The sequence below is a fragment of the Electrophorus electricus genome, chromosome 16, assembly GCF_041902795.1.
Source record: "Electrophorus electricus isolate QZ-2024a chromosome 16, ASM4190279v1, whole genome shotgun sequence".
NCBI lineage: Eukaryota > Metazoa > Chordata > Actinopteri > Gymnotiformes > Gymnotidae > Electrophorus > Electrophorus electricus.
Window position 1 is genome coordinate 26,575,746 of NC_137512.1, and position 24,080 is coordinate 26,599,825.

Here is a 24,080-nt window from a genome sequence, read left to right on the forward strand (position 1 = left end):
TTGTCAGTTAGAGGAACTGAAGTGCATTTAGATCTACGTTATATAGTAAGGTAGCACAACAAATACTAAATCATCACATCATAGTAAAGTCCACTAAACTCTACTGACTGTGCTTTTAATTACTTCAACATGGTCCCCCTTTTCAGTCACTTACCTTCCTTTGCCTTACTATTATACAAATGGTATTTCAGCTTATAATGATTATAAATATTTGAACTTTTGTTCAAACAGATCCTGATCAGGCAGCTTGAGGAATCAGACAACCTGTTCACTATTGAGAATGCCATCAGTAACTTGCTTTCCCTCACTCAGGATGGTCCACAGCTCTGCAGTATCATTGCCAAGGTAAGCCAATGGTGTGCTTCATGACCAACATAATTACACTCTATTACACTTACACAGCCCAGTTAAATCATATTATATCTCATCACCAGTACTATAGAGTCTGTATCTAATGTAAAAACTACTGTACCGAACTGCTGTACTGTTTATCACATATTATTTTTCTATCATTTGTATATAAAATGAACATTCTGGCATAATAAAGTATTATTAAAAGTTATTTTTATCTAATTCCCAGGATGAAAAATAAAAGTCAGTGCATAGTTTGGCAGGCTGAGGGTTTGAGTTAGGGAAGTACCTGGGAAACTGGTGTTCTGTTACTTATCCACACTCATCCACACTCCTGGTTGTCTGTCGTTTGTTAGCATTTAATATATACTTTTAATTGACCACACAGGAGTTTCAATATTACATTGTGTAATCTAAGAGCACAAAAATAATTCTTCTACATTCAGAGACCCATTTAGAGTCAACTGCAGCTCAGCAGATTCTCTGAAAATAATGTTTACTGGTTGAAATGGAATGGAAGCCCATTTACTATAGAGTGCAGAGGCAGCCGCTGTTGTGTGTGTGATGGAGGAGTTCAGGCACAAAGGCAGGAGCAGCGATTTCCCTCTGTATGAGGGTTACAGACATGCTTAGGTGGCTTCAATCTCAGATATTCCATATGGAGCTGTTATAGCCTGGATGTGGCCTCACCATTATGACAGCCATGTCACCCACATAATTAAGCTTGTTGATATAATGGTAGTTATTACATGTGATTGTCTTACAGGTAATTTTTTGCTGTCCACATAGTGGCTGATTGAATTTGATCACACAGAGGCATTTCAAAAGCAAAACATATAGGTTTTCCTTCTGTAGCTCTGCGGCAATTTGACAAGAAAAACAATTTATGAACCTTAGTAGAACTGTTGGATGCCCCCCCACACACACACACACAGAGAGAGAGAGAGAGAGAGAGAGAGAGAGAGAGAGAGAGAGACAGACAGACAGACAGACAGACAGACAGACAGACACCCACACATACAGTGATGGAAAAAGAGAGTGTATGTGTTTAAGTATTTGTCATTTGTGCATTGGGATATATTCTTCTACATGTGTAATGTTCAATTTGATACAAGTGCACCTAGATTATTAGATTATTATCTTGTTCCTTTATCTTTCCTGATTTATTATGTTTCTTCAATCTAAATTTGCAAAACAAACATAATAAATCAGGATAGATAAAGGAACAAGCTAATAATCTAGGTGCACTTGTATCAAATTGAACATTATACATGTAGAAGAATATATCCCAATGCACAAATGACAAATACTTAAACACATACACTCTCTTTTTCCATCACTGTATGTGTGGGTGTTTCTCTCTCTCTCTCTCTCTCTCTCTCTCTCTCTCTCTCTCTTTCTCTCTGTCTGTCTGTCTGTCTGTCTGAGTTGTTTTATCAAAGTTATGAGGTATTTTGTTCATTTAACAAATGATCAAGCAGAGGACAAATGCAATCATTTGTTAGAAGAAAACCAACATGTATTGTCAATTTTCTAAGCATGATTTCCAAAATCATGCTAAAGATTATTTAATCTTTATTTATTTAGAGCTTTAAAAGTTAATAAATGCAGCACACAAAAACAAATTAAAAATTCTGTGTTGCATGTGGTTAGACATCAAAAACCCAATTAGCTAAATAAGAGAAATTTAGATCAATCACACATACACACATTCAATGAATGGACTGCAGTCTGATTGGAAGAACAATAACATCTTTGTGCTGGTTAAATATGCTCAAATAATGCTCCAATAATGCAGATTTGAAAATGTATTATTATACTGCTAAAAAATTGTAATACAAGTTAAAATGTTAATTTTTAAGAAGATGCTTAATACATTTTTTTTTTAATCTGAATTTCTATCATCTTTTAATCATTGTTAAATAGAAAGCATTAGTGTCCATGTTGTCGCTTTCTCTCTCTCTCTCTCTCTCTCTCTCTCTCTCTCTCTCTCTCTCTCTCTCTCACACACACACACACACACACACACATATATATATATATATATATATATATATATATATATATATATATATATATATATATATATATATATATATATATACATAAACAAAAACAAAAAACAACCAACAGGATCAGATATTAAACGTGTGGTCGGAAAAAAATCTTGAATGATCGTGATCGGTGATCACTTAAACGCAAGGTGAAATCAAATCATAGAAAAACAACAGTAGAACTCAGGGATACATTTAATAGTGAAAGTAAGAGCACTTCCACACGCACAATGTGAAGGGAACTCAAGCGATTGGGACTAAACAGCTGTGTAGCCTTAAGAAAACCACCTGTCAGTGAGGCTAACCGGAAAAAAATGGCTTCAATTTGCTAGGGAGCATAAAGATTGGACTCTGGAGCAAAGGAAGAAGGTCATGTGGTCTGATGAGTCCAGATTTACCTTGTTCCAGAGTGATTGGCACATCAGGGTAAGAAGAGAGCCAGCTGAAGTGATGCACCCATCATGCCTAGTGCCTACCGTACAAACCTGTGGGGGCAGTGCTATGATCTGGGGTTGCTGCAGTTGGTCAGCTCAAGGTTCAGCAATGTTATGTGCCCAGGAAATGAGGTCAGCTGACTACCTGAATATACTGAATAACTAGATTATTCCATCAATAGATTTTTTCTTCCCTTATGGCACGGGCATATTGCAAGATGACAATGCCAGGATTCATCGAGCTCAAATTCATCAGGGAGCATGAGACATCATTTTCACACATGGATTGGCTACCACAGAGTCCAGACCTGAACCCAATTGATAATCTTTGGGATGTGCTGGAGAAGATTTTGCACAGTGGTCCAAATCTCCCATCATCAAGATCTTGGGGAAAAATTAATGCAACTTTGGATAGAAATAAATGTATTTAATAACTAAATAAAATTATGTTTAAAATATAAAAATAATATAAAATATTATTTAAAACTAAATTATTTTTAACATTTTTTTTCATACTTGGATGTTTAATATCTGATCCTAAGTTGGTTGTTTCTTGTTTTTGTTTGTTTCTTGTTTCTAAGTTGGTTTCTTTTTCAAATTTACCCCCTTAATTTCTGCTTTTGCTGTTTGAATACATAGGAAGGTGGTGTGGTGGCCTTGTTAAAGATCTGTAGGCAGGACTGTTTCAGCTGTCTCTATGCCCAGGCCCTGAGGACCGTGGCCTCTATCTGCTGTGTAGAGGAAGGCATCAACCAGCTGGAAAAGGTATGGTGTCACCAACCACTCAGTTCAACAAGAGAAATGTTCTCTTGAATGAGGTACTGTATTCAAAGCAACTTACAATTATGAGTGAGTACAACTTGAGCAATTAAAGGTTAAGGGCCTTGCTCAGGGGCCCAACCCCAGAAACTTGGCAGCAGTGGGGTTTGAACCAGCAACTTTCTGATAACAACGCAAGTACTTTAACCAATGCCCACAGAGCACATTTGTGCACCTTGTATTTTGAAAATCTGTGTAAGTGAGAAGCAACACTTGAGCACATCAAGTTGGATGATCATGAATAACCAAGTGGCCCTGTGTAACAATTTCAGTACAGAAGGTGCTGCATTCTCTTAGATTCACATATATATAATCCAGAACCAATTTTTCTTTCTGTCATAAAAGGAAAAAAAAACAACTTTATGATTAATTCTTAATTTTTAGTAACCACATCAATGTGTATCCTAAAACAGAGTGAAACAAGGCAGAACACAAGTGTGTAAGTGAGTGTGGGCAAGTACAAATGGCAAGAGAAAACCTCAGAAAAACACAAATTCTCTGGGGGCTCATGAAAACTTGGTAACTCAGAATCTTTTAGAGCTAAAGAAATGCATCAAGATACTCACCAAAACAGACAAGAAACATGAGATATAAATATGTAGAACAGTGAAGAAGAACTAAGACACGCTTGAGCAACAATAAGTGGTGGGGAATACAAACCAGAACACAGGCTGCAGATGTGAACACATCCAAATTCCACATGGCACTGTCTCTATGAGAACTGCAACACTAAAGGATGACACTATGATGACATTTGAGTCAGCTGGTGTGATGACAGGAAGCCAGTTCTGCAGGAACCCTACTGACAGGAAAGTGATATTATGGTTTTGCAGGAAAGTGAAGTTGTCTTTGGAATGATATCAGATTGTATAACAATGCCCCCATATGGCAAAAAACACAACATGCAGAAAATGCAACAATAAAATTGAATGAATGCACTTAACCCAATATTAAACAGATGCAAATGATCTCGTCACTCTGAAGATGCAAAAGGTAAAAATATTAGCACCACTACTAAAACAATGCATTTACATTCACATTTACATTTATATTTATATTTACAGCATTTAGCAGATGCTCTTGTCCAAAGCAACTTACAATAGTCTATTGATGGAAAATACATTAAGATAAGATGCAGAGCCCAGAAGGACAGAGTTGAAGGATTCCATTAAGCTACAACACTGTCTGAGCTTAACAATTGATTTATATAACAATTTTTACAACAGATGTTGTCACAAAGTGGCTTTACAAATGTCCAAGTCCAAATCCCCAGTGAACTAGACAAGGGTGACAGTGGTGAGGAAAAACTCCCTAGAACATGAGGAAGAAACCTGGAGAGGAACCAAGACTCTCGGGGGGTGATAAGGTGATGAGGAACTGTACAAGCAACTCAGTGGTATCTCTGGGAAGAAGTGGTTAATTCTGAAAGGCTACATATGCATTTGAAACGAACCAACAGGTTTCACAATCATCATCATTACTAATTTAGGGTTTCTTTTATTTTGTGGTTTTGTATTTAACATGGATTACCTACATTGCATCTGTGTGAAGAAACAGTATAATTTGACTTTATTTTAATTGTGTGTATGGGCATATATTTGTGTGTGCGCATGTGCACATGTGTGTTTGTGTGGATGGTATCCTATGTCTAGCTGATGTCCTGACTGATGAGGCTTTTGTGTGTGTGTGTGTGTGTGTGTGTGTGTGTGTGTGTGTGTGTGTGTGTGTGTGTGTGTGTGTGTGTGTGTGTGTGTGTGTGTGTGTGTGTGTGTGTGTGTGTGTGTGTGTAGGTGGATGGTATCCTGTGTCTTGCTGATATCCTGACTGATGAGGTTTGTGTGTTTGTGTAGGTGGATGGTATCCTGTGTCTTACTGATATCCTGACTGATGAGGCTTGTGTGTGTGTGTGTGTGTGTATGTGTGTGTGTGTAGGTGGATGGTATCCTGTGTCTTGCTGATATCCTGACTGATGAGGCTTGTGCAGAAGCAGCCCGAGCAGAGGCAGCTGCAGTTGTGGCTCAGATCACTTCTCCACAAGACACTTCTACACAACACACTGCTACACAGAACCTAGCCAGCTTCCTAGAGAGCATGCAGGACATCGTCACATCTCTTATTAGTGAGTGTGCGTGTGTATGTTTGTGGCTGTTTTCACATGCACATGTTTGTATGCATTTGTTCGCCTGCATGTATGTGTGTTTGCTGTGCATTTTCTGTGTTTTTATATAGATGTTGGATTATACAGATATAGCACAGCTCATGTAGGTTAGTTACAGGGTGGCAAGGATGCTTTTGTTATCCCTCCAGGGGTCCTGTAACTAACCCTAACTACATGAGCTGGCTATATCTCTAGGTGTGTCTGTATGTTGTAGTTATATCAGTATGTGTCTATGTTGTAGTTCATCTTTGTTTGTGTGTGCCCTACAGAGCTCTGTGAGAGTGCATCATGTGGCGAGGTGTTTCTCTTAGCTTCAGCAGCTCTGGCCAACATCACCTTCTTTGATAGCATGGCATGTGAAATCCTTCTACAGCTCAATGCTGTTCACATTCTCCTCCAGGCCTGCAGGGACCGCCAGCGAGTAGACACACCCTACTCTAAAGACCAGGTAGTGTAGTTGTCCTTGGTTGTTTTGGACCTTTTTTTGGTGGATTTCCCCTAAACAGTCAGAGCTCTCCTGAGCTTGTGCTTCACCCCATATACAAATATTTATAGTCTGCACTTGCTCTCCCACACATTACCCGTCTCTCACACAAATTAATTTATTTATTACTAACAATAATTAACAGAGGTGAAGAAAATGAAAGCAAATCAAAAATAAAGTGGAAACAGGGAAAAAAAGTTGAAGGGGGTGGGGCTGGACAAACTCCTTTGGTGGCTGTCTGTTGGCACATGTTAATCACATTATGTGTTTTGCATTTTTGACTTTCTTTCTTCAGGTTGTAACGATTTTGGCAAATCTGTCTGTTTTGGAGCAGTCAGCCTCAGATGTTTTACATGAGAATGGTATGTGAAAAAAACATACAAAGTCCCAACAAACAGGAAAATAAATGTAGCCTAAAAGGCTTTAATGGCTTTACACAGCAAGACAGCAGTGTCGTCCTCCTACTTGAGTGACTTGCTAATGGCCTTCCCAAGGAACCTATAGGAGTCAACCCTCCCCACTCCCTGACCATTAATGACCAAAGGTCTTAAATTCAACTACTAGTTGTTTTATCAGTGTTTTAGTTTTTCACTCCATTCCTCTAAATATTCACTCCATTCCTCTAAATATTCAACCATGTTCCTGTGTGCTACAGTCCTACTAATGTTGTATTATCTCCAAATTTAAACAACTTGACTGATTCTAAGTTATAAATACAGTTGCAGGTAAATAATGAGTATAGCAGGGGAGACAATACCCAGCCTTGAGGGGCACCAGTGTTAACATCTCTAGGTGTGGAAACTTTCTGTTTGACAAAAAAAATCAAGAATCCAGCAGCACAAAGACTATTGTTTATGTTTATGTTTGTTAAGTTTATGAAGATTGTCAAAAAGCCTTGAAGGTGGTAACCTATTGTATTAAATGCTGAACTGTAATTTAAAAATAAAATTCATGCATATGTACCAGGCACCTACAAGTGTTTCAAAACACATTGATGATGCCAGTGGGCTGGTTGTCACTGGGAAGGCATGAATCTGCAGTTTTGGGGAATACTTCGTGACATAGTAGGTAAAATCAATGCAGAACCAGTGGCACAGAGTATATATTATCAGTGCCAGTGGAGCTGGATATGGGCTTAATCGCTGGAGAGGCCAATATGGACTTTATGGGTTAGGAAGTGACTGGCTGTGAGGGGGCAATGCAGTTGTGTTTTCCATTAGCACAATTCTGTGTTGCTGTAACATTAGCACATACACAAGAGATCTACCTAAAAGGGTGATTCTAGAGTTAGATATCTATTTTAGCTGTGGAATTTGTCTCAAGAGTGTGCCAACCCTGCCCTGTAATTACCTTGGATTATGTATATTATACCCTGATTATAATCAGGGCCAATTATCTACACCTGCCCTCCTGGCTTCTTAAGAACAGCTCATATTCTTGCCTGTGTTTTTGTTTAGTGTTCTTATGAAAGGCAGGTATGGCATGACAACCTAAAGAATGTTCTCACCAAAGTTCTTCCAGCTCTTGGGATTTCTCTCACTTTCTGTTTTGGTAGCCTGATCCACTTTTAGTTGGGAAAGCCAATTTTTGGTCAGCTTTAATTTTCCTTCTGTTCCACCATCTAGAACACATCAGCCTGCGTTTGCCTGAGAGCCTCAGTTCTTCCTGTTGAGTGTTTATGTTTCCTCTGTGGTGCACTAGTAAAACTCCGGGTTAAGGTTAACGCTAGTAAAACAATGGCAACCACAATCTTAATGTGCTTCAGTTTCAAAAGATTAAACAATGATTTTCAGTCCAAAGAATCATGGAAAAATATTTAAAAATTAACACTAATATATAGGTGTTTGTGTCCAAGACCACATAAAAAAAATATCCCAGCATTAACTCACAGGGTGAAACCAGTGGTAGGACAGGAAGGCCAGACTAGAAGTCCAGCTGGACACAAATATTTTATTTAAAACCACAGGTATTATTCACCCATGTGTAAGAGGTACATAAAAACCTTGTAGAGGTCTGGGATTGTGAATTGTGGTAATCAGAAAATCACCCCGTCTGGGATCCATTGTTATGGGAGCATGTACATCAGGCTCAACTTTACTGATAAAGTAAATGTTGAAAAGGGCAATGTTCACATGTCAATAATAATGTCTGATTAATGAATGTTGATTTCCAATTTTTTTCATTTCATTTCATTTATTCTCCACAGGAATAGAACGACTGCTCCTGCTGCTTGGTGAGAAACCTTCATCCTCCAATCCATCAGAGGGTGCTGCATGCGAGCGGGTTCAGCAAAAGGCAGCCGTCACACTGGCACGTCTTAGTAAGGACCCTGATGTGGCCCAGGCAGCCATAGACCTTCAAGGTAAAGCCCAGTACAATACCACACATACTATATACAACACACAGAAGTTAGGAAAATTATAATGGTGTTCATATTAACTCAGAGGACTAGACACCAGTGCATTGCAGCTTCAGAAGAGACATGGTAAATCACAACTAGGCATTACACTGTGGACAGTTCTTAAATATTTCGATATTATTAGCTGCCCATAATGTCTATAAGACCATTGAAAGTGTGTGTATGTGTGTGTGTGTATACACACACACACACACACACACACACACACACACACATACATACATCTTAAATTTGGCTATATCCATGTATTTTAAAACTTATCAGTGTTTCATCAGTATTGCATGAATAACAATCTGACAATTGAAGTCTTCAGAGTGACCGAGAATGTATTATTTTTTGTATTGAACATGCATTATTTCTGCTAGTGTGTTGTACTGTGAGAAGGTGTGGTGTGTGTATGTGTGTGTGTGTGTGTGTGTGTGTGTGTGTGTGTCTGTGTCTGTGTGCATGTTTGTGTTGAAGGTGCAGGTGTAAATGTTGTTTTATGTTTGAAGCTGTACCTCGCCTCATTGAGCTCTGTCGCTCTCCAGCGGAGAGAAACAGCAGTGACTCAGTGCTGGTAGCCTGCCTGGTAAGATACACAACACAGAGTACTACTTATAGAGTACTGGGTGAGGGGGACCCCCTCGCTTATATCTAGTTATAAGTGAAGAGGTCTCATGGATTTTCAGAGGAGAGTAACCCATGACTCCCTCACTCTGTCAGCTCCACAACTTTCTGTTTACGTTTCTCTGCAGGCTGCCCTGAGGAGACTAGCAACTGGATGTCCAGAGAGCATTTCCCCTTCGGATCACCAGCAACTGATCAAACCAAGACTTGTCGATTCGTTTCTGCTCTGTTCCAATATGGAGGAAAGCTTTGTCTGAGTGAACCTCAAAGTCCTTGCCAGACGAACTCATCAATGTAAATGCCACTAGATTGGAATAATATTGTAATTTTCATAATACATACTAAACTTGTCATACACAAAACATTTGTACTTTTAAATACTTGGGTACTGTTTTCTGAGTGTATATTACCAGATGAAACAACCTGGTTTTACCTGTACAAAATAAATATTTATGTATTAAAAATTAAAAATGGAAAAATATTGGATTTTATGCATTTATGATTAATTTATTTCTAATCACAAATACCAATTGCAGTAATAAATTCATCTAATAAAGGTCTGTCCAGAGGTACTTTAAGCTCCCTCATTTATTAAAGTGTCTCATATGCAGTGTTTCGACCTATATACATGCTCTTGTTCTTTGTAAACCATGGAAACAGCTGTTCAAGAAAATTCCATACAAAAAGAAACAATATACAAGAAAGTGATTAAATTAAAAAAAACCCCTAAAATGTCAGAAATAAAAGGAGGTCAGGGCAGATCATATCTTTCTGTAGGCAAACTTATGGCTTCATTAAATGACCTACATTTTGATTTTTTTTTTCAGATCAGTACAGTAATTTGTATTTTAATTAACTAAAGGCAATGCTCCACATTTGAACTTTTTTAAATTCATCATTGCCTAAATACTCTTTCATAATGAAATTTCAGATTGTATAGTTAAGCAACATTTATAGCAACATTTCAGGTTGTATAGTTAAGACTGGAAACCATTTCTCTGAATTTTTAACTTATTCTCATCACAAAGTTAATATGTAACCCCTATGCACAAGTCAAGCAATGAAGATGCCCAAATGGACATTGCACTTTGCTGTGCCTCAGCCTTGCTGAGTCACTGGACAATCAGCAGACACAGGTCCCAAACATGGCATGTGCCCACTTGACCTAATGTGGTCCCAATAAATATTTTCTACTGACAGGCTTTACTCTACTTACTATTGCAAACGCCGTGCAGGACTGAACTCAATTTGGTCTTGAGCTGGATTTGTTTTGCATTGAACTCATACAAAGGAGGAATGGACCCTATCCAAAGTAACCAAAGAGAAGAATTTTTGCACATAGATGTGCATTTGGATGAGCAAGCACCTCATGCTGGAATCATTAAGATACTTAAATCCTTGAGGCCACAATGGAGAGCTGAGGACATTCAAATGAAGGCAAGTTGGGCCTTGAACTGCTTTATGACTGCATAGTCACAGAGTTTGGGCTGGAAGTCAATTTAGTTTCAGTAGCAAATATAATGACTTATGTGGTTAGTGGTGAGATGAAGCTCGAGGAAAAACCTGAACATGAATGTTTTCTTATATAAATTGCTTTTCGTTTATGCAGCTTGTGTCTTCGGCACCCATGTGGAAACAAAGTAATTATGGTGCTCAGATGCATACCTTTGTGTTCTGCACAAATGACTTCAGAGTTACCATCACTCATCATGCTGGATTTAAAAATGCAAATGAGTATAACGAGGATTAACAACGTTAACAAGCATAGTGATTTGCATAAATATTATAGCAAAATTAAAAGCATTTTAGAGTTGAATTACTATGTGATTAAAGATCTCTATGTACTTTCTTACTTTTTTTTTTGTTTTTTTGTTAATGTGTAAATCCTCAAGTGACACTTTCTGAACATGAAGTTGAGATCAGTATGAATTATGGGAAGGAATAAAGTTACTTTAAGCATTACAGTAACTTTGTTTCTGGACAGGTTTTCACAGAAGGCATCACCAATCAGCTGCTGGGCTGTTATGTGGGTTCTGTGTCTGAGGAAGGCCTGGTGCTGGTGAGAATCTATGGCCAAATGACTGAACTGTTTGTTGACCGGAAGAAAGAAACAGAGATTTTGAGCCTGCTCCACGTGCATGGATGTGGTCCGGAACTGTACTGTACCTTTCAGAATGGCATGTGCTATGAGTTTGTGAAGGGACGTGTGCTGGATGACCCTCTACTCAGACAGCCTTCTGTCTACAGGTCTGTGCTAGAAACAGTATATGTAACATAATTACATCTAAAGAATCTTACTTGAATTAAAATGAATTTAGAACTTTGACTTTCTCCAAGTACTGGATCATGTACTGTGACAGGGTGATATGGCCTACAGTGAAAAGGGCTTTTCTCTCTATAACAAAACAATAATTGCGCACAGAACTGACCTGCTTTTCAGTAACAGAACTCTGAATGCAACTTGCCAATCATAATTACACCTTCCAGAGCCATGTAATAAAATCAAAAGTGCCTCACAGTTGCAGTGAACCAATGTCTCATCCACATAGTCCAAAGTTTAAAACATCCAGTGGCCTATATGATTTCAGTGTAACAGTCAGCGGTATGGAGACGGACACATGCGAAGAAGAGAGATTTATTCAGGGCAAATCCAGAATCAGTGTCGTTATAACAGTCCAGGGTCAGAGAGCCAATATGGAGAGCACGGGATACATGAAAGAGCTAGGATACTCAAATAACTAAACACAAACAATGAACTAAACACATGGAAGCATACAGATTAAGCAGGCTATAACAGCGACTAGGAAACACGGAGGCTAGGGAACACGAGGGCTAGGATAACACAAAGGCATAGAGTACAAAGAAACATTACCATTAGAATAAACAAACATGCATGCACAGAGTCAATAAACAACCACATAAATGCAACCATTTGAATGAACAGCAAAACTAAGGGAACAAGGCAGGGTTTAAATACAATCAACTAAACAAAGGATAGGTGTTGAAAATCAAACGAGGGGCAAAGAAAATGAAACTATGGAAGGGAACTCAAAAACACAAGACAGTCCTGTGGGTTATCTGGAGATCACTGTTGTTTCACTGCTCCACACAGTGCTGAATAGTACTTTAGCACAAGTGGAAAAGCATCGTATCTTCATTAGCGTGTACATGATCACTTAACACACTATATGTATGTTTTCAGATTAGGTTTACGATGTTAGATGTTTTGAGTAAATTAGCATATTGCTTTAATCTATCAACAGTATATTTTACTACATTTAAACTTTATGGTAGATGATAGTATAAATGTACTGTAACAGCTCCCTAAATACATCTCTATAAAATGATAATTGAGGGGGAGCACATCTCAGAAATTGTGTTAACACAATGTAATAAGTTAGTGTGGTACCTCCAAAAATGTGTCTAATACTATTACGCTGATAGTAATAACTCATTTTAAACCCCAAGTGGTTAATGACCTGAAGGACACACAGGTTAGTAAACACCCCAAAAATGACACTTTTATAAAAAAAAAAAAAAAGAAGAATCCTGCACAAGTGAAACAAAGAAATAAGCGAAATATCAGAAAACAAATCAAGAAACAACACTGTCTTCAGAGGCTCTACTGATTCAGCAGAAGTACAGTGGATGAATTATGTAGTTACTGCTTAACGTCACCGCAATCGGCAGGAAAACAATTCAAATGTGCAAAGAAAATACGCAAATGTCACTAAGATCAATAAATTTCTCTTACCCTCAGAGGCCTCACTTATAAATAATCAATTTAATAAACAATGAAATTAGTAAATGAAACACTTGATAATAAATTGTCAACACAGTAAATGCAACAAAGAACCAGAGCTTGGCTGTGTCCATCTTAGCACTTGGATGTTCACAAGTATATGTGTTATCACTCATTGGGCCCAAACGTTGGTGCATGTTGATAGGATGCAAGATGATCGGTACAGAATCATGGAGGCGGTTGGTCCAGCACTCACGAGTCCGTGACACGTATAGACACGAGCCATAGCGTCAGAATCAAGCAACTACTCACGTCTCCTCTTGTTTCTCACACAAGTGTGATGATTTGTGCTGAGACTCCGGTCCTCCTACCCACCCACACGGGCAGTAGTGTGGAGGATCCGTCCTCCTCGTTGAGGAGAAGAGGGTGCTAACGTGTAGCATGGCATTTCAACTTCTAAACTGAATATGGCTAACTCACTTCACGGAGCAAAAACAAATAAACAACGCATATAACAGAAAGAAGGCTATAATTTCACGCTGACAAACAACGTTAGACTTGAAAGAAAGTGAAAAAACAGCTACAGTTTGTAATTGTCCAAAACCATAAATTTAGGGCAAGACACCGGTCCTAACCTCCTCGCTCCTCCTCCTCATGGATAGGTCAGCGAAAATGTCACTCAACCCTAGCGATCATCAGACTGCTCAACTAGCACAAAGGCTGACAGTTCCAGCCAGAAAACTGGTGCAAAACAAAGAAAAGAATGCTGGGAAGTCGAGTATTTAATACTCAGTACAACAATTAAAAAAAACATACGCAATAAACAATATGGGGTTCCTTGCTCCCTTTTAGGGTCTCTACAATAGTATATATATATATATATATATATATGCATCAGGGTTTGTTATTTTTCCCGTCATTTGTTGTAGGTCAGTTATTCTGTGACGAGGTGAATGAATGTAAGTGCAAGTCAGGTCCAAATGTAAACAATGAAATGTAAATGTAATGAAAATGAAAGTAAAAGTACAAAATGTACATCTAAACATGCGGCCAAAACAGCCTTGAATGAGGGGATCACAAAACAAGTCACAATAGTCACAAACAGCAATAAAGCAGCTACAATAACAGAACAAACACTGAGGATATTAATACACATGCTAACTGAGAACAGTACAAGAAATAGGTGAAGCAGGGAAGGCCTACCAAGACGGGCGTAGCAACATGTGGAAGGAGAACATAAAGAGCACATGAGGACACGCTGAAGGACAAGCACAATACAAATGCCACATGGCTAGGGGGTTGATAAAGGGAGTGTGACACAGAAAATAAAAATCTGGAATCTTAACCCATGCTGAACATTTAACTGAAACCCTAACCCCAGCTGCTGCATGATTTGAAGACAAAGGTTAGGGTTAGGGTTAGAGAGTGGCACAAAGGATTAGGGTTAGGGAGCTAGGATTAGGGTTAAAGGGTTAGGGTTTTAGGGTTAGGGTTAGAGAGTGGCACAAAGGCAGGATGTAAGTGTGAAAAGAAGAGCTTATCTAATGAAGAAAAGGCCAGCAAACAAAAACCAAGCTCAATAGAATGTCATGAATGGTCTCCCTCCTGACGTCACTGTTTCCTTGATATCCCTGTCGAGTCTTTGTTTTCCTTTGCTTCCTTATTTCGTTCCTTGGTTTCGTTTTCTCTGCCCCTCGTTTGTCCCTCAGTTACAGTCCGTGTTTTGGTTCTCCCTGTTATGTTCACCTGCGTCTGGTTAATCCTTGATTGTTCTGGTTATTTAAGCACTGGGTTTTGTCTTCTACTTTGTCGGTTATTTTGGTAAGTCACATTCCTGCAGTCATGTTTATATTATGCTCCTAGTACTGACATCGCCATTGCTTTTCTGTTTACTCCAGTCGTGTATTATTTTACCTTCAGTGTTACCCCTTTGCCTCTGTTTACCCCTTTGCCCTTCGTGTTTGTAATTCCCTTGTTTAATAAACCGCCTCCTGCATTTGCGTTCTGTCTCTTGATTCATTCCTGCTGGAATCGTAAGACAGAATGAAAGAGCAAAACAGGAGAAATCCAATAACCATGCATAAAATCACAAGGAATGCAAAAATCAATGAAATTTATTAGATTAATTAATTAAAATTAAATAAGTGTAAAATACCATTAAATGAACGCACATATTTTAATATTTGAAATGAATGCGATGCTCATTTTTAGATTGATTGCAGCAGAAATGGGGAAAATACATGCCATAAAGCCTAGGGCAGTTGCATCTCCTACACCAGTTCTGTGGTCAAAATTATCCCATTACCTGCAGTTGCTCCAGAGTTCAGAAAATGATGCTCCTTTCTGCCAAAGGTAAGAAACAAAAGCTTCATTAGTACATAATTTGTTTTTAGTCTCTCCCTACTACTTTACTGTATTTTTCATCTTTCCTCCTGCCTCATTTACATGTGAGAGGACACAGCAAAGAGGCAAACCAGGGTTTTCATACTATTAATCATACTAAGCCTCACCCTATTAATCATATTAACCCTAACCCTATTAATTATACTAACTATAACCCTATTAATCATACTAACCCTAACCCTATTAATTATACTAACTATAACCCTATTAATCATACTAACCCTAACCCTATTAATTATACTAACTATAACCCTATTAATCATACTAACCCTAACCCTATTAATTATACTAACCCTAACTTTAACACTGGGCTTTCATGCTATTAATCATACTAATTCTTAGCCTTGTTTTCCATCTCTGAGTTTTAAATTACCATTACACATTGTTCTTCAGGATGTTAATTTCTTTTCCAGCAATACATTTCTTTTCCAGCAATTTTTGTGCCATTGTGAATGCAATCTTAACATCTGGATGAAGGCAATACATTTCCAATACTTTTCACACTCTCCTTGCAGTAAAGGTGACAAAAATGCAAGTTTATCGGTTCATCACATACACCCTCTTCTGTCCATCTTACCCTACTTTCTCTTTCAAATGGATAAATACAAACCTCCTTTTGTATCTTTCTCTTTCAAACAGAAATTCCTCCATTTTCTCATTATAACACTTGGATAAGTAAATTCTTCCCCTCTCATTCGCTCACTGTCTCATTACAATATATAAAGTAATTATTTTCTCTGCTTCTCCATTTCTCTCATTTTTTAATATAAAGCTAAATGGTAACACTTTACTGATTACATAATACCTACATAAGCCCTTTATGACAACTGACTTAAACATACATAAACAATTATTAATACTTATTCCAACAAGCTTAAGCTGTCCTAAAAGCTTTTATTGTGAACTTTGATGGTGACAGGATGAGTTATGGCACTTTGTGGGGTGAAATGACATAGTATGTTATGACAACTGACTCATGATACAGCACAGCTTATCAAGTAAGGCTGCTGGTTAAATGTAACAAAAGCAAGGAATTAAAAATGCTCTGTAGTGTTTCCTGTGCTGTTAGGAAACCTGTGTTTCTCTGTAGTGTTTCCTGTGCTGTACTAACAGCACAGGAAAACTGTGTAACAGATATTTTACTGAAGTTTTTGACACTCACCGTTTTACCCTGTAGTGATCAGTTTTGGCAAAGTTATACAAAACATAAACAATTATTCGCTACTCATTAATACTCTAAAATTGTAATGGGAATACTTTACTCATTACTTCTTGGAAAAGGTAATCTCATTAATTCTTAGTTACATACTGAAACACATACAAATATATGGGAATAAAATCTGCAAACAAATCTGTAGCACCTGTAAAGTACAAAGATGATAAACAACAGTCCTTTCAAAAGTTTATTTAGGAAGGAAAAAGTAGACGTAGTAACAACAGTAAACATGTAAGCACGTCTTAAATATAGTATATTATACTTGATGAAACTATAATAGGTTTTATATGAACATGTCTAGTTGCTCTGAACCTAATATATTTATACAAAAGAAATATATAGTCCAGTGAAACTCTTTGGAACAGTTGAAAGCTTTTGGCTTGGCTATAATTTATAATTGTAATTTTAGTAATTTGGTTTTGGTAAAATTGTAATAATGGTACCTTTTTTTGTGTTTTGGGAAACACATTCACATTAATGAGAATGTCTCCATATATTGAAACTGTAACCTAACTGAACTCATACTGCACTCCTCACATTCACAGTCACATGACAGTTAGCACTGTCAGGGTGTGCAGGCATGTGCAAATTATGCACAAATGAGCTAATAGTAAATTATATTAATAATAGTAATTATAATAGTTATTATCTTCTTCTTCTTCTTCTTCTTCTTCTTCTTCTTCTTCTTCTTCTTCTTCTTCTTCTTCTTCTTCCTAGCATTGTCCCAACAGTGCAGGGTCAGCTATTTGGGTCTTTGTACGGCACGTCACTCAATCAAATGAGTCATCTGTGTGCAAGTGTTCAGCATTCAGATCCGCGATAATTGCATCTTGCCATCTTTGTTACGGTCGTCCACACGGTCACCGGCCGTTTACCTTAAGATGGTAGGCAATGCTGGCAACAGTGTCCGGAGCTGCACGTTGAACATGGCCAAACCAGTGCAGGCGTCCCTCTCTCACTTTTACCTCAATGGACACAATGCCGAATTGTTGGCGGATAATATTGTTGGTAATATGGTTGAGGAGGCATACACCCAACGCCCAGCAAGCCATGCGCATCTCCATGGTGTGGAGACACCGCTCAGCGGTCTGGTAGACGTGGGAATTCTCTTATCACAGAGGATGCTGGTAACTTCCTTCCACCACAACCACGTCACGCTGACTCTCTCCAGTACTTCGCCATCGATGTCGCTGTCGCTCTGTAGGCATGAGCCAAGGTACTTGCACTATTGGGTCTTTGCGGTGTTGAGTCACAGGCCGAACTGGCTCAGACAGTTGCTCCAGGCTTGCACCTAGCGCTGTAGCTCCTCTTGGGTAGTGGTTGTGAATATGACATTGTCAGCATAAAGCATCATCCAGGGCACACCACACTGCGGTTCCTGAGTGATGGTGTCCATTACAAGAATGAACAGCAGTGGTGACAGTGCAGAGCCCTGGTGAACACCTTTGTTTTATGTTATGGATATTCAAATTCATATTCTTACATAAAAGCATGAGTAACACAAGTAAGTGCAGAGTGAGTTGAGGCAGGATGCAAATGGGAGGATGAGCAACACAAGAACATGAAGTGAAACACTGAGATAATGATGAGTAGACAACAACCAGTAACAACATGGACAGGACACTTTATAAATATACAGACCAACCAGTAACAACAAGTACAGGTCATGATATAAATATAAGGGTCAACCAGGCCAATTGTGAAATGATAAAACACGTGGCACCTGGTGCGCAGACCCATGATGCTGATGGGAGAAACTGTGTCAGTGACATAATTTTTATTGTTAGTACTTATAATGTGATTAAAAATATTGTAACCTTTTACATTATTTTGTTAAAGAAAAAAGTAAGCACATTATTGTAAATTTGCAACATATTACCCCAATACAGATAATGACATATTTCAGTGTATTTTATTTGGGCCATGTATGAATTCCATATTTATAAATATTATAAATCAACCATTCAGTAAAGTGAGTTAACTGATCTATACATATCAAACTGTGAATATTAAAACTAATGTACATAGCATACAATTAATTATATATTGCAAAAGTGTAACATACTTAAAGGCTTTTATTAACTTCACAAGGAGAGAAAAAAAACAATTCTGAAGACTTTAGTGCTTGAATAGGATTAGGCTTAGGGCTACGGTTAGGGTTAGAGTTCTTGCTGTTTTTACAATAGTGGATCCTCCATAATGTTTATTGTCTTGAGAATTAAACACCTGGAATGAGAAAAAAAAATGCAAAAAACAAATAAATATATTAAAAACTGTATTAGGTATTGGGTTAGCTTACCCTAAGATAGTTAGCTCCTAGCATCTTTTTGAAGTCTCAGTTTTATCAGTGGCCTCACTTGATCATCTGTGTCATATCATCATTGTGTCACCCTGACATAATACTTTCTTTACAGCCTTTCTGATTCATCATTTATAATTGACTTCAACACAGTCAGTGACTCTCATAATACACAGATTTGGCAACATTATCAAATAGTATGTCTTTATCTAATGGCAGTGGTAGCTCAGTGGTTGAGGTACTTGACAAGTAATCAGAAGGTTGCCAGACCCTTAACCCTCAATTGCTCAAGTTGTGTTCAATCATAATTGTAAGTTGCTTTGGATAAAGGTGTCAGCTAAATGCCATCAATGTAAACCACAAAAACAATAAAAAATCTCGTCTAATTTTGGACTTTGTTACAAACCTCAGCCCCGCACAGCCATGCCCACTCACACACAACCCTGATCCAACTCACCAGAATTCTAGCACACACCTGATTCTGAGTCTATTCTAACCCACATACTATGTCCTATAACACTTATGCATTCACATTGCACACACCCATAACTATCCCACATAACTGAAACCTTCTCCATGAATGTTTCTTCTCTCTCTCACTCTCTCTCACACACATGTATCAATAATAGTGCTGTAAATAGTTTAAAATTAGTATTGCTTAAGTGTAAATATCAATTATGTGTGCATGTATGTATTAACATTTGATGATGTTGCTTTTTTGCTGCTATTCTGTTTTCTAATTTCTATTTTATTTTTTGGTACATGTTCACTCTTAAGGAGAGCATGGGAAACATTGATTTATGAAATGTATCACTAAGAAAGTTTTATAGCGTTAGGTTAAGGCTAGAGTAAAGTATTATAGGTCATCCAAAGAGCGTCTGTGGAATTAAAAGATTGTGTTAACACCTTCAGTCATCTGAGTATTTTAAAAGCCTATTCTTCTTGTAGCAGCCTAAATTGAAGAATGTCTGTGTCTTTATAGGCCAAGCCACTCAAATAACATATTAAATTCAATCACTAAAACTAATATATGTGATTTGCACTATGTTTATGCTTGATTGTTGCTTTTGATTAACTGTTAAGGTCCAGTGTGCAGCAAAATGTTCCAAGGATTGACCTCCTACTAAATGAGATGGAGGATCTGAAGAAACACTTAAATGGAATAGATTCTCCAACTGTACTCTGTCATAATGACCTCCTAACTAAAAACATTATCCACAACTCAACTGAAGGTGACATAAGCAATTTATATGAAATATTAGCAAGGGTTAAGCCATGAATTTTGGGACTAAAACAGTTGGAAGGCTAGCCCGAACATAGGGGAAAAATATCTAGTTAGAAACTGTATTAGATAGAATAGTATTCTATTGTCTTTATTGCATTTATCTTTATTGCATGTATTTATTGTATGCCAAAATGGAAAGGGTGTTAGCTAGCCTCATATAGGAATCAACCCCAAGCCTCCTAATTAAGGCAAACCACAAGACATGTATGGGGCAGATTCAGGGCAGAAATAATCTAGGATCAGGGTAGAGGTGTAGAACTTTACCAAATTACAGCCAGCCTTGGGTCAGAACTCTGATAAAGACTGAACACCCAGCAGCTGGAGAGTTTCCACAAGTAAGGGCAAGCACAGGTGCTGCTAGTTTGCCTTGATTACTGATGAGGAGCTCTGTCCCTTTGGTGTCCATGGATAGCCCAGACACTAACCCTGAACCCTAACCCTAACCATAAACCCTAACCCAAACCATAAACCCTAACCCTAACCCAAACCATAAACCCTAACCCTAAACCCTCTTTCTCTCCCTCTCCCTCACTCTAACAAGTGTCTCAGTCTTGGGCTGGTCATGTTATCATAATAAGTCTAAGAGGGTCTTTTAGAAATGTATTAGTTCCTGTATAGTATTCTAAAACATAAAGACAAGTTTGATTATATTTATGCTGACTAAACAGCCATAGATTATTTGTACACATAAATAGCCAGGCATGAATTAAAATTAAACTAAAAGGGAAAATATACACTGATTAAAAGTTCTATTTAAACATATCCTTTGGTTGTCCTAATTCAGACTATCCACTAGTATAGACTCACGGTATTGCTGTTTCTTTTTCATATTTACATACATTTGAAATCTTCAATTTGTATATAAATCAATTGTGTGTATACTTTTTTTTAGGTGTAGTAAAATTCATTGACTTTGAATATGCTGATTTTAATTACCAAGCTTATGACATTGGCAACCATTTCAATGAATTTGCAGGTAATCCATTATGCAAAAATAAATAAATCTTCATACACCTATCAGCTGTTGAATGATACAACAAGGAAATCTTTTTCATTTTTGAGTGAAGGTGTGAATAATGTGGACTATAGCCTTTACCCAAGTCATGAGCTGCAAATGGACTGGCTGACTATATATCTGCAGAGCTTAAGGCACTACACTGGAAGAGGCTGTGCTATCACCAAGAGGGAGCTGCAGGAACTTTATATCAAAGTCTGCAAATTCTCTCTGGTGAGGTTTCTTATGATGCTTTTCATTTCTACTGCTGTGTAAACCCACATCCCAGTAAACTTTTATAACAGGCAAACAGTCAATTTAAAAGAAAACATGCATTTTCAAGTGTCCATATTCAAGGGTGCAAATAACATTAACACTATAGTGTTTGCTTCATGACATGTGCAACCAATTGTCAAGTTATGTATGGATCAATGGGATGATGGGACTTTGTAAATATAGTTAATGCACTGTAGACATAAATAACCGTGAAATATTAATGACTTCACATGGTCATTATGATTTCACATGGCATAGCTAATAAATCTCCTGATCACTGTTATCACTGTTATCACTGATCACCATTTAATAATCACTTGGCTGTTTACATATGTGTGTCTGATTTATTCATCTCTTGACTATTTATTATATGTCCATCTGTGTTTAGGCCTCCCACTTGTCATGGGGTCTCTGGGCTCTTCTACAGGCCAAACATTCTACTATTGACTTTGATTTCCTGAGGTTAGTTTCTTGGTGTTTTTTTTACAGTGTTTCAAATCAAGCTTACTATATTACTTCTATAGTTAAATTACCATCTTATCGTGTAAATAAGTGATTAGCTTACATAAATGGGCTATTTTAAAGAGAGTTTGGTTTGTAACTGTCATAGTTGTCACCTCAGCAACATCACAGTCATCACACTGAGCGTCATGTGACTTTGTTTTCTGTTTTGATTCCATGGGGTTTCCATGTGGTTTTGTTTTGATTGGTTCTGTCTCCACCCTTGTCTCATGTTTTGTAAATCCCTTCCTGTTATTGTGTTAACCTGTGTCTTATTTTCCCCTTGTTTATTTTCTCTATTTAAACCTTGTGTTCTCTTGACCTATTTATTGCTTCTTTGTCTTTATTTTCTAATGAAGTTTTGATTTGTTTGTTTACACGGTGCTTGTTCAAACAAAACCACATGGTAAGTAACACCTTGGAAATGAAATAGAAAACACAAACCAAACAAAGTGACATGACACTCGGCACCACAACAGCAATCCTGCTGAGGGAGCAACCATGAAAGTAATTCAGAACATAACAGCTGTTTTTATATTACTAGTCACACAGGGGTATGGGAGAGTCCTTTTGCACTTTAACATTTTTAGAACTGTTGTGATTTACAAATCCTTTAATCCTGTGCTGTAAAAGCATCAAGCAAGTTCACAGGCAAATAGGGAAAAGATGCTGAATGTATTTTATGATTTCTAGAATATAATGTGTCTTTCTGAATTGCCAAATGTATTTTATAATATCTAAAATATCATCATTTATCTTTCTGAATTGCTATAGGCAGCAAAAAAACAAAGATTAGTTCTAACATTTAATGTACAATTATTTAATACCTTGACATGCCATACTTGTTTTCTTATCTTTCTTTTAGATATGCCACAGCCCGATTCAACTGCTACTTTGAGAAGAAGCAAGATTATTTCATAATGAAACTTAATATTTGAGTTAAGATTAGGTTCAAAGTCTGACTGTAGCTAAGACTCTACAAATCAGCTGGTGAAAACAACAAAAGAAATCCTAAGAAAGTTCTGCCCACTGATGCAAAATTAAAATCATTTGATGCACCCATGCTACTAAGGTTAGAATCTGGGGTGTATTTTATTCACACGACTGAAATTATGCTGTTCCATGCTCAGCAACTGAATGGATTTGGATAATTAATATATCTTCTGCTGTCACTCCTAATTAATTGCTAAACATCAAATATTAACTAGCTTAACATTATACCATCAATAATGTTAATGGTATAATTACTGCATCATAGTAGGCAGTTACAATGCTAATGTATATCTAATAATAGTTCATTTTGACAGATCATTTTAGATTTTAGATTAAAATGGAGGTTTTTTAGAATTTAGCAAAACTCTTCCATTAAAATTTCCAGGCTTAACAACTGATAAAACACCAATAGAAGTAGAGAAGTGCACATAACCAGCAAAGGACAGTATTAATAGGGAGTTGAATCATTTGGGTGTCAGACATTTGACATTTGGCATCAAAGGACAAAAATAGCAAATTTCTCAAATTAAATATAAGAGTAACAAAAATGAATCATGATAAATAATTGAGGGTGTCATTGCCTTTTTCAATTTGACTCCAGATTTCCATTTTGTGAGAGTACACTGGCATATATTGGTTGCCAATTCACCTACAAAATACAATCTAAAGATTTTTTATTCTAAAGAATGTTTTATTAACTTACACTTTTGTGTGAATCTACTGTCCTCTGCAGATGCTGACTTTTAGAGATACTGAAGCACAAAATAAATTAATATAAAAGCAGTTATTTTTCTTATTCACCTGTCTCATGTCTTATTCAGCTGTCTTATATCTTATTTAAAGTAGCCTTACAGGCAGTATCTATTGTTATCTTGTGCAGTATTCAAATATCACTGCAGGGCCTGCAAGTCTACTCCTGTAGCCCACCTGGTAGTGCAGGTAATATAAGCTTTAGCACCACCAGGCTCATGGGTTTTATCCTCAATGAGTACACATGATATTGTCTGCTGAATGTATGTAGACATCCAAAACTGAAGGACAAC

The 24,080-nt window shown here is 37.4% G+C and overlaps 2 protein-coding genes across 8 annotated transcripts in view; both read left to right on the forward strand.

Moving 5' to 3' along the window:
- insc (INSC spindle orientation adaptor protein) overlaps positions 1 to 9,900 on the forward strand; it is a 34,600-nt gene extending 24,700 nt beyond the window's left edge. For 3 of the 5 annotated variants that reach the window (XM_027028105.3, XM_081699513.1, XM_027028106.3), the window contains 8 exons: positions 232 to 345; positions 3,479 to 3,604; positions 5,591 to 5,777; positions 6,086 to 6,264; positions 6,596 to 6,662; positions 8,507 to 8,662; positions 9,214 to 9,290; positions 9,457 to 9,900. In XM_027028105.3, the coding sequence (XP_026883906.3) occupies positions 232 to 345; positions 3,479 to 3,604; positions 5,591 to 5,777; positions 6,086 to 6,264; positions 6,596 to 6,662; positions 8,507 to 8,662; positions 9,214 to 9,290; positions 9,457 to 9,585 (1,035 nt within the window). In that variant the 3' untranslated portion in view covers positions 9,586 to 9,900. Of the gene's footprint in view, positions 1 to 231; positions 346 to 3,478; positions 3,605 to 5,590; positions 5,778 to 6,085; positions 6,265 to 6,595; positions 6,663 to 8,506; positions 8,663 to 9,181; positions 9,291 to 9,456 lie in introns of all 5 variants that reach the window. The other 2 variants (XM_027028107.3, XM_035532240.2) reach the window with 2 other exon arrangements.
- A 544-nt stretch (positions 9,901 to 10,444) lies between these two features.
- Positions 10,445 to 23,820, forward strand: zgc:113516 (ethanolamine kinase 2). 3 transcript variants are annotated; one of them, XM_027028117.3, is made up of 9 exons: positions 10,445 to 10,765; positions 11,313 to 11,387; positions 11,502 to 11,575; positions 15,282 to 15,422; positions 20,072 to 20,220; positions 21,166 to 21,249; positions 21,341 to 21,501; positions 21,932 to 22,005; positions 22,910 to 23,820. In XM_027028117.3, the coding sequence occupies exons 1-9, from the start codon at positions 10,625 to 10,627 to the stop codon at positions 22,980 to 22,982; spliced, it is 972 nt and encodes a 323-aa protein (XP_026883918.3). In that variant the 5' UTR covers positions 10,445 to 10,624; the 3' UTR covers positions 22,983 to 23,820. The 3 variants fall into 3 exon arrangements, with proteins under 3 accessions (XP_026883918.3, XP_026883917.3, XP_026883916.3); XM_027028115.3 differs by having other exon boundaries at positions 10,447 to 10,765; positions 11,313 to 11,575; XM_027028116.3 differs by lacking the exon at positions 21,166 to 21,249 and having other exon boundaries at positions 11,313 to 11,575.
- Positions 23,821 to 24,080: the final 260 nt, after the last annotated feature.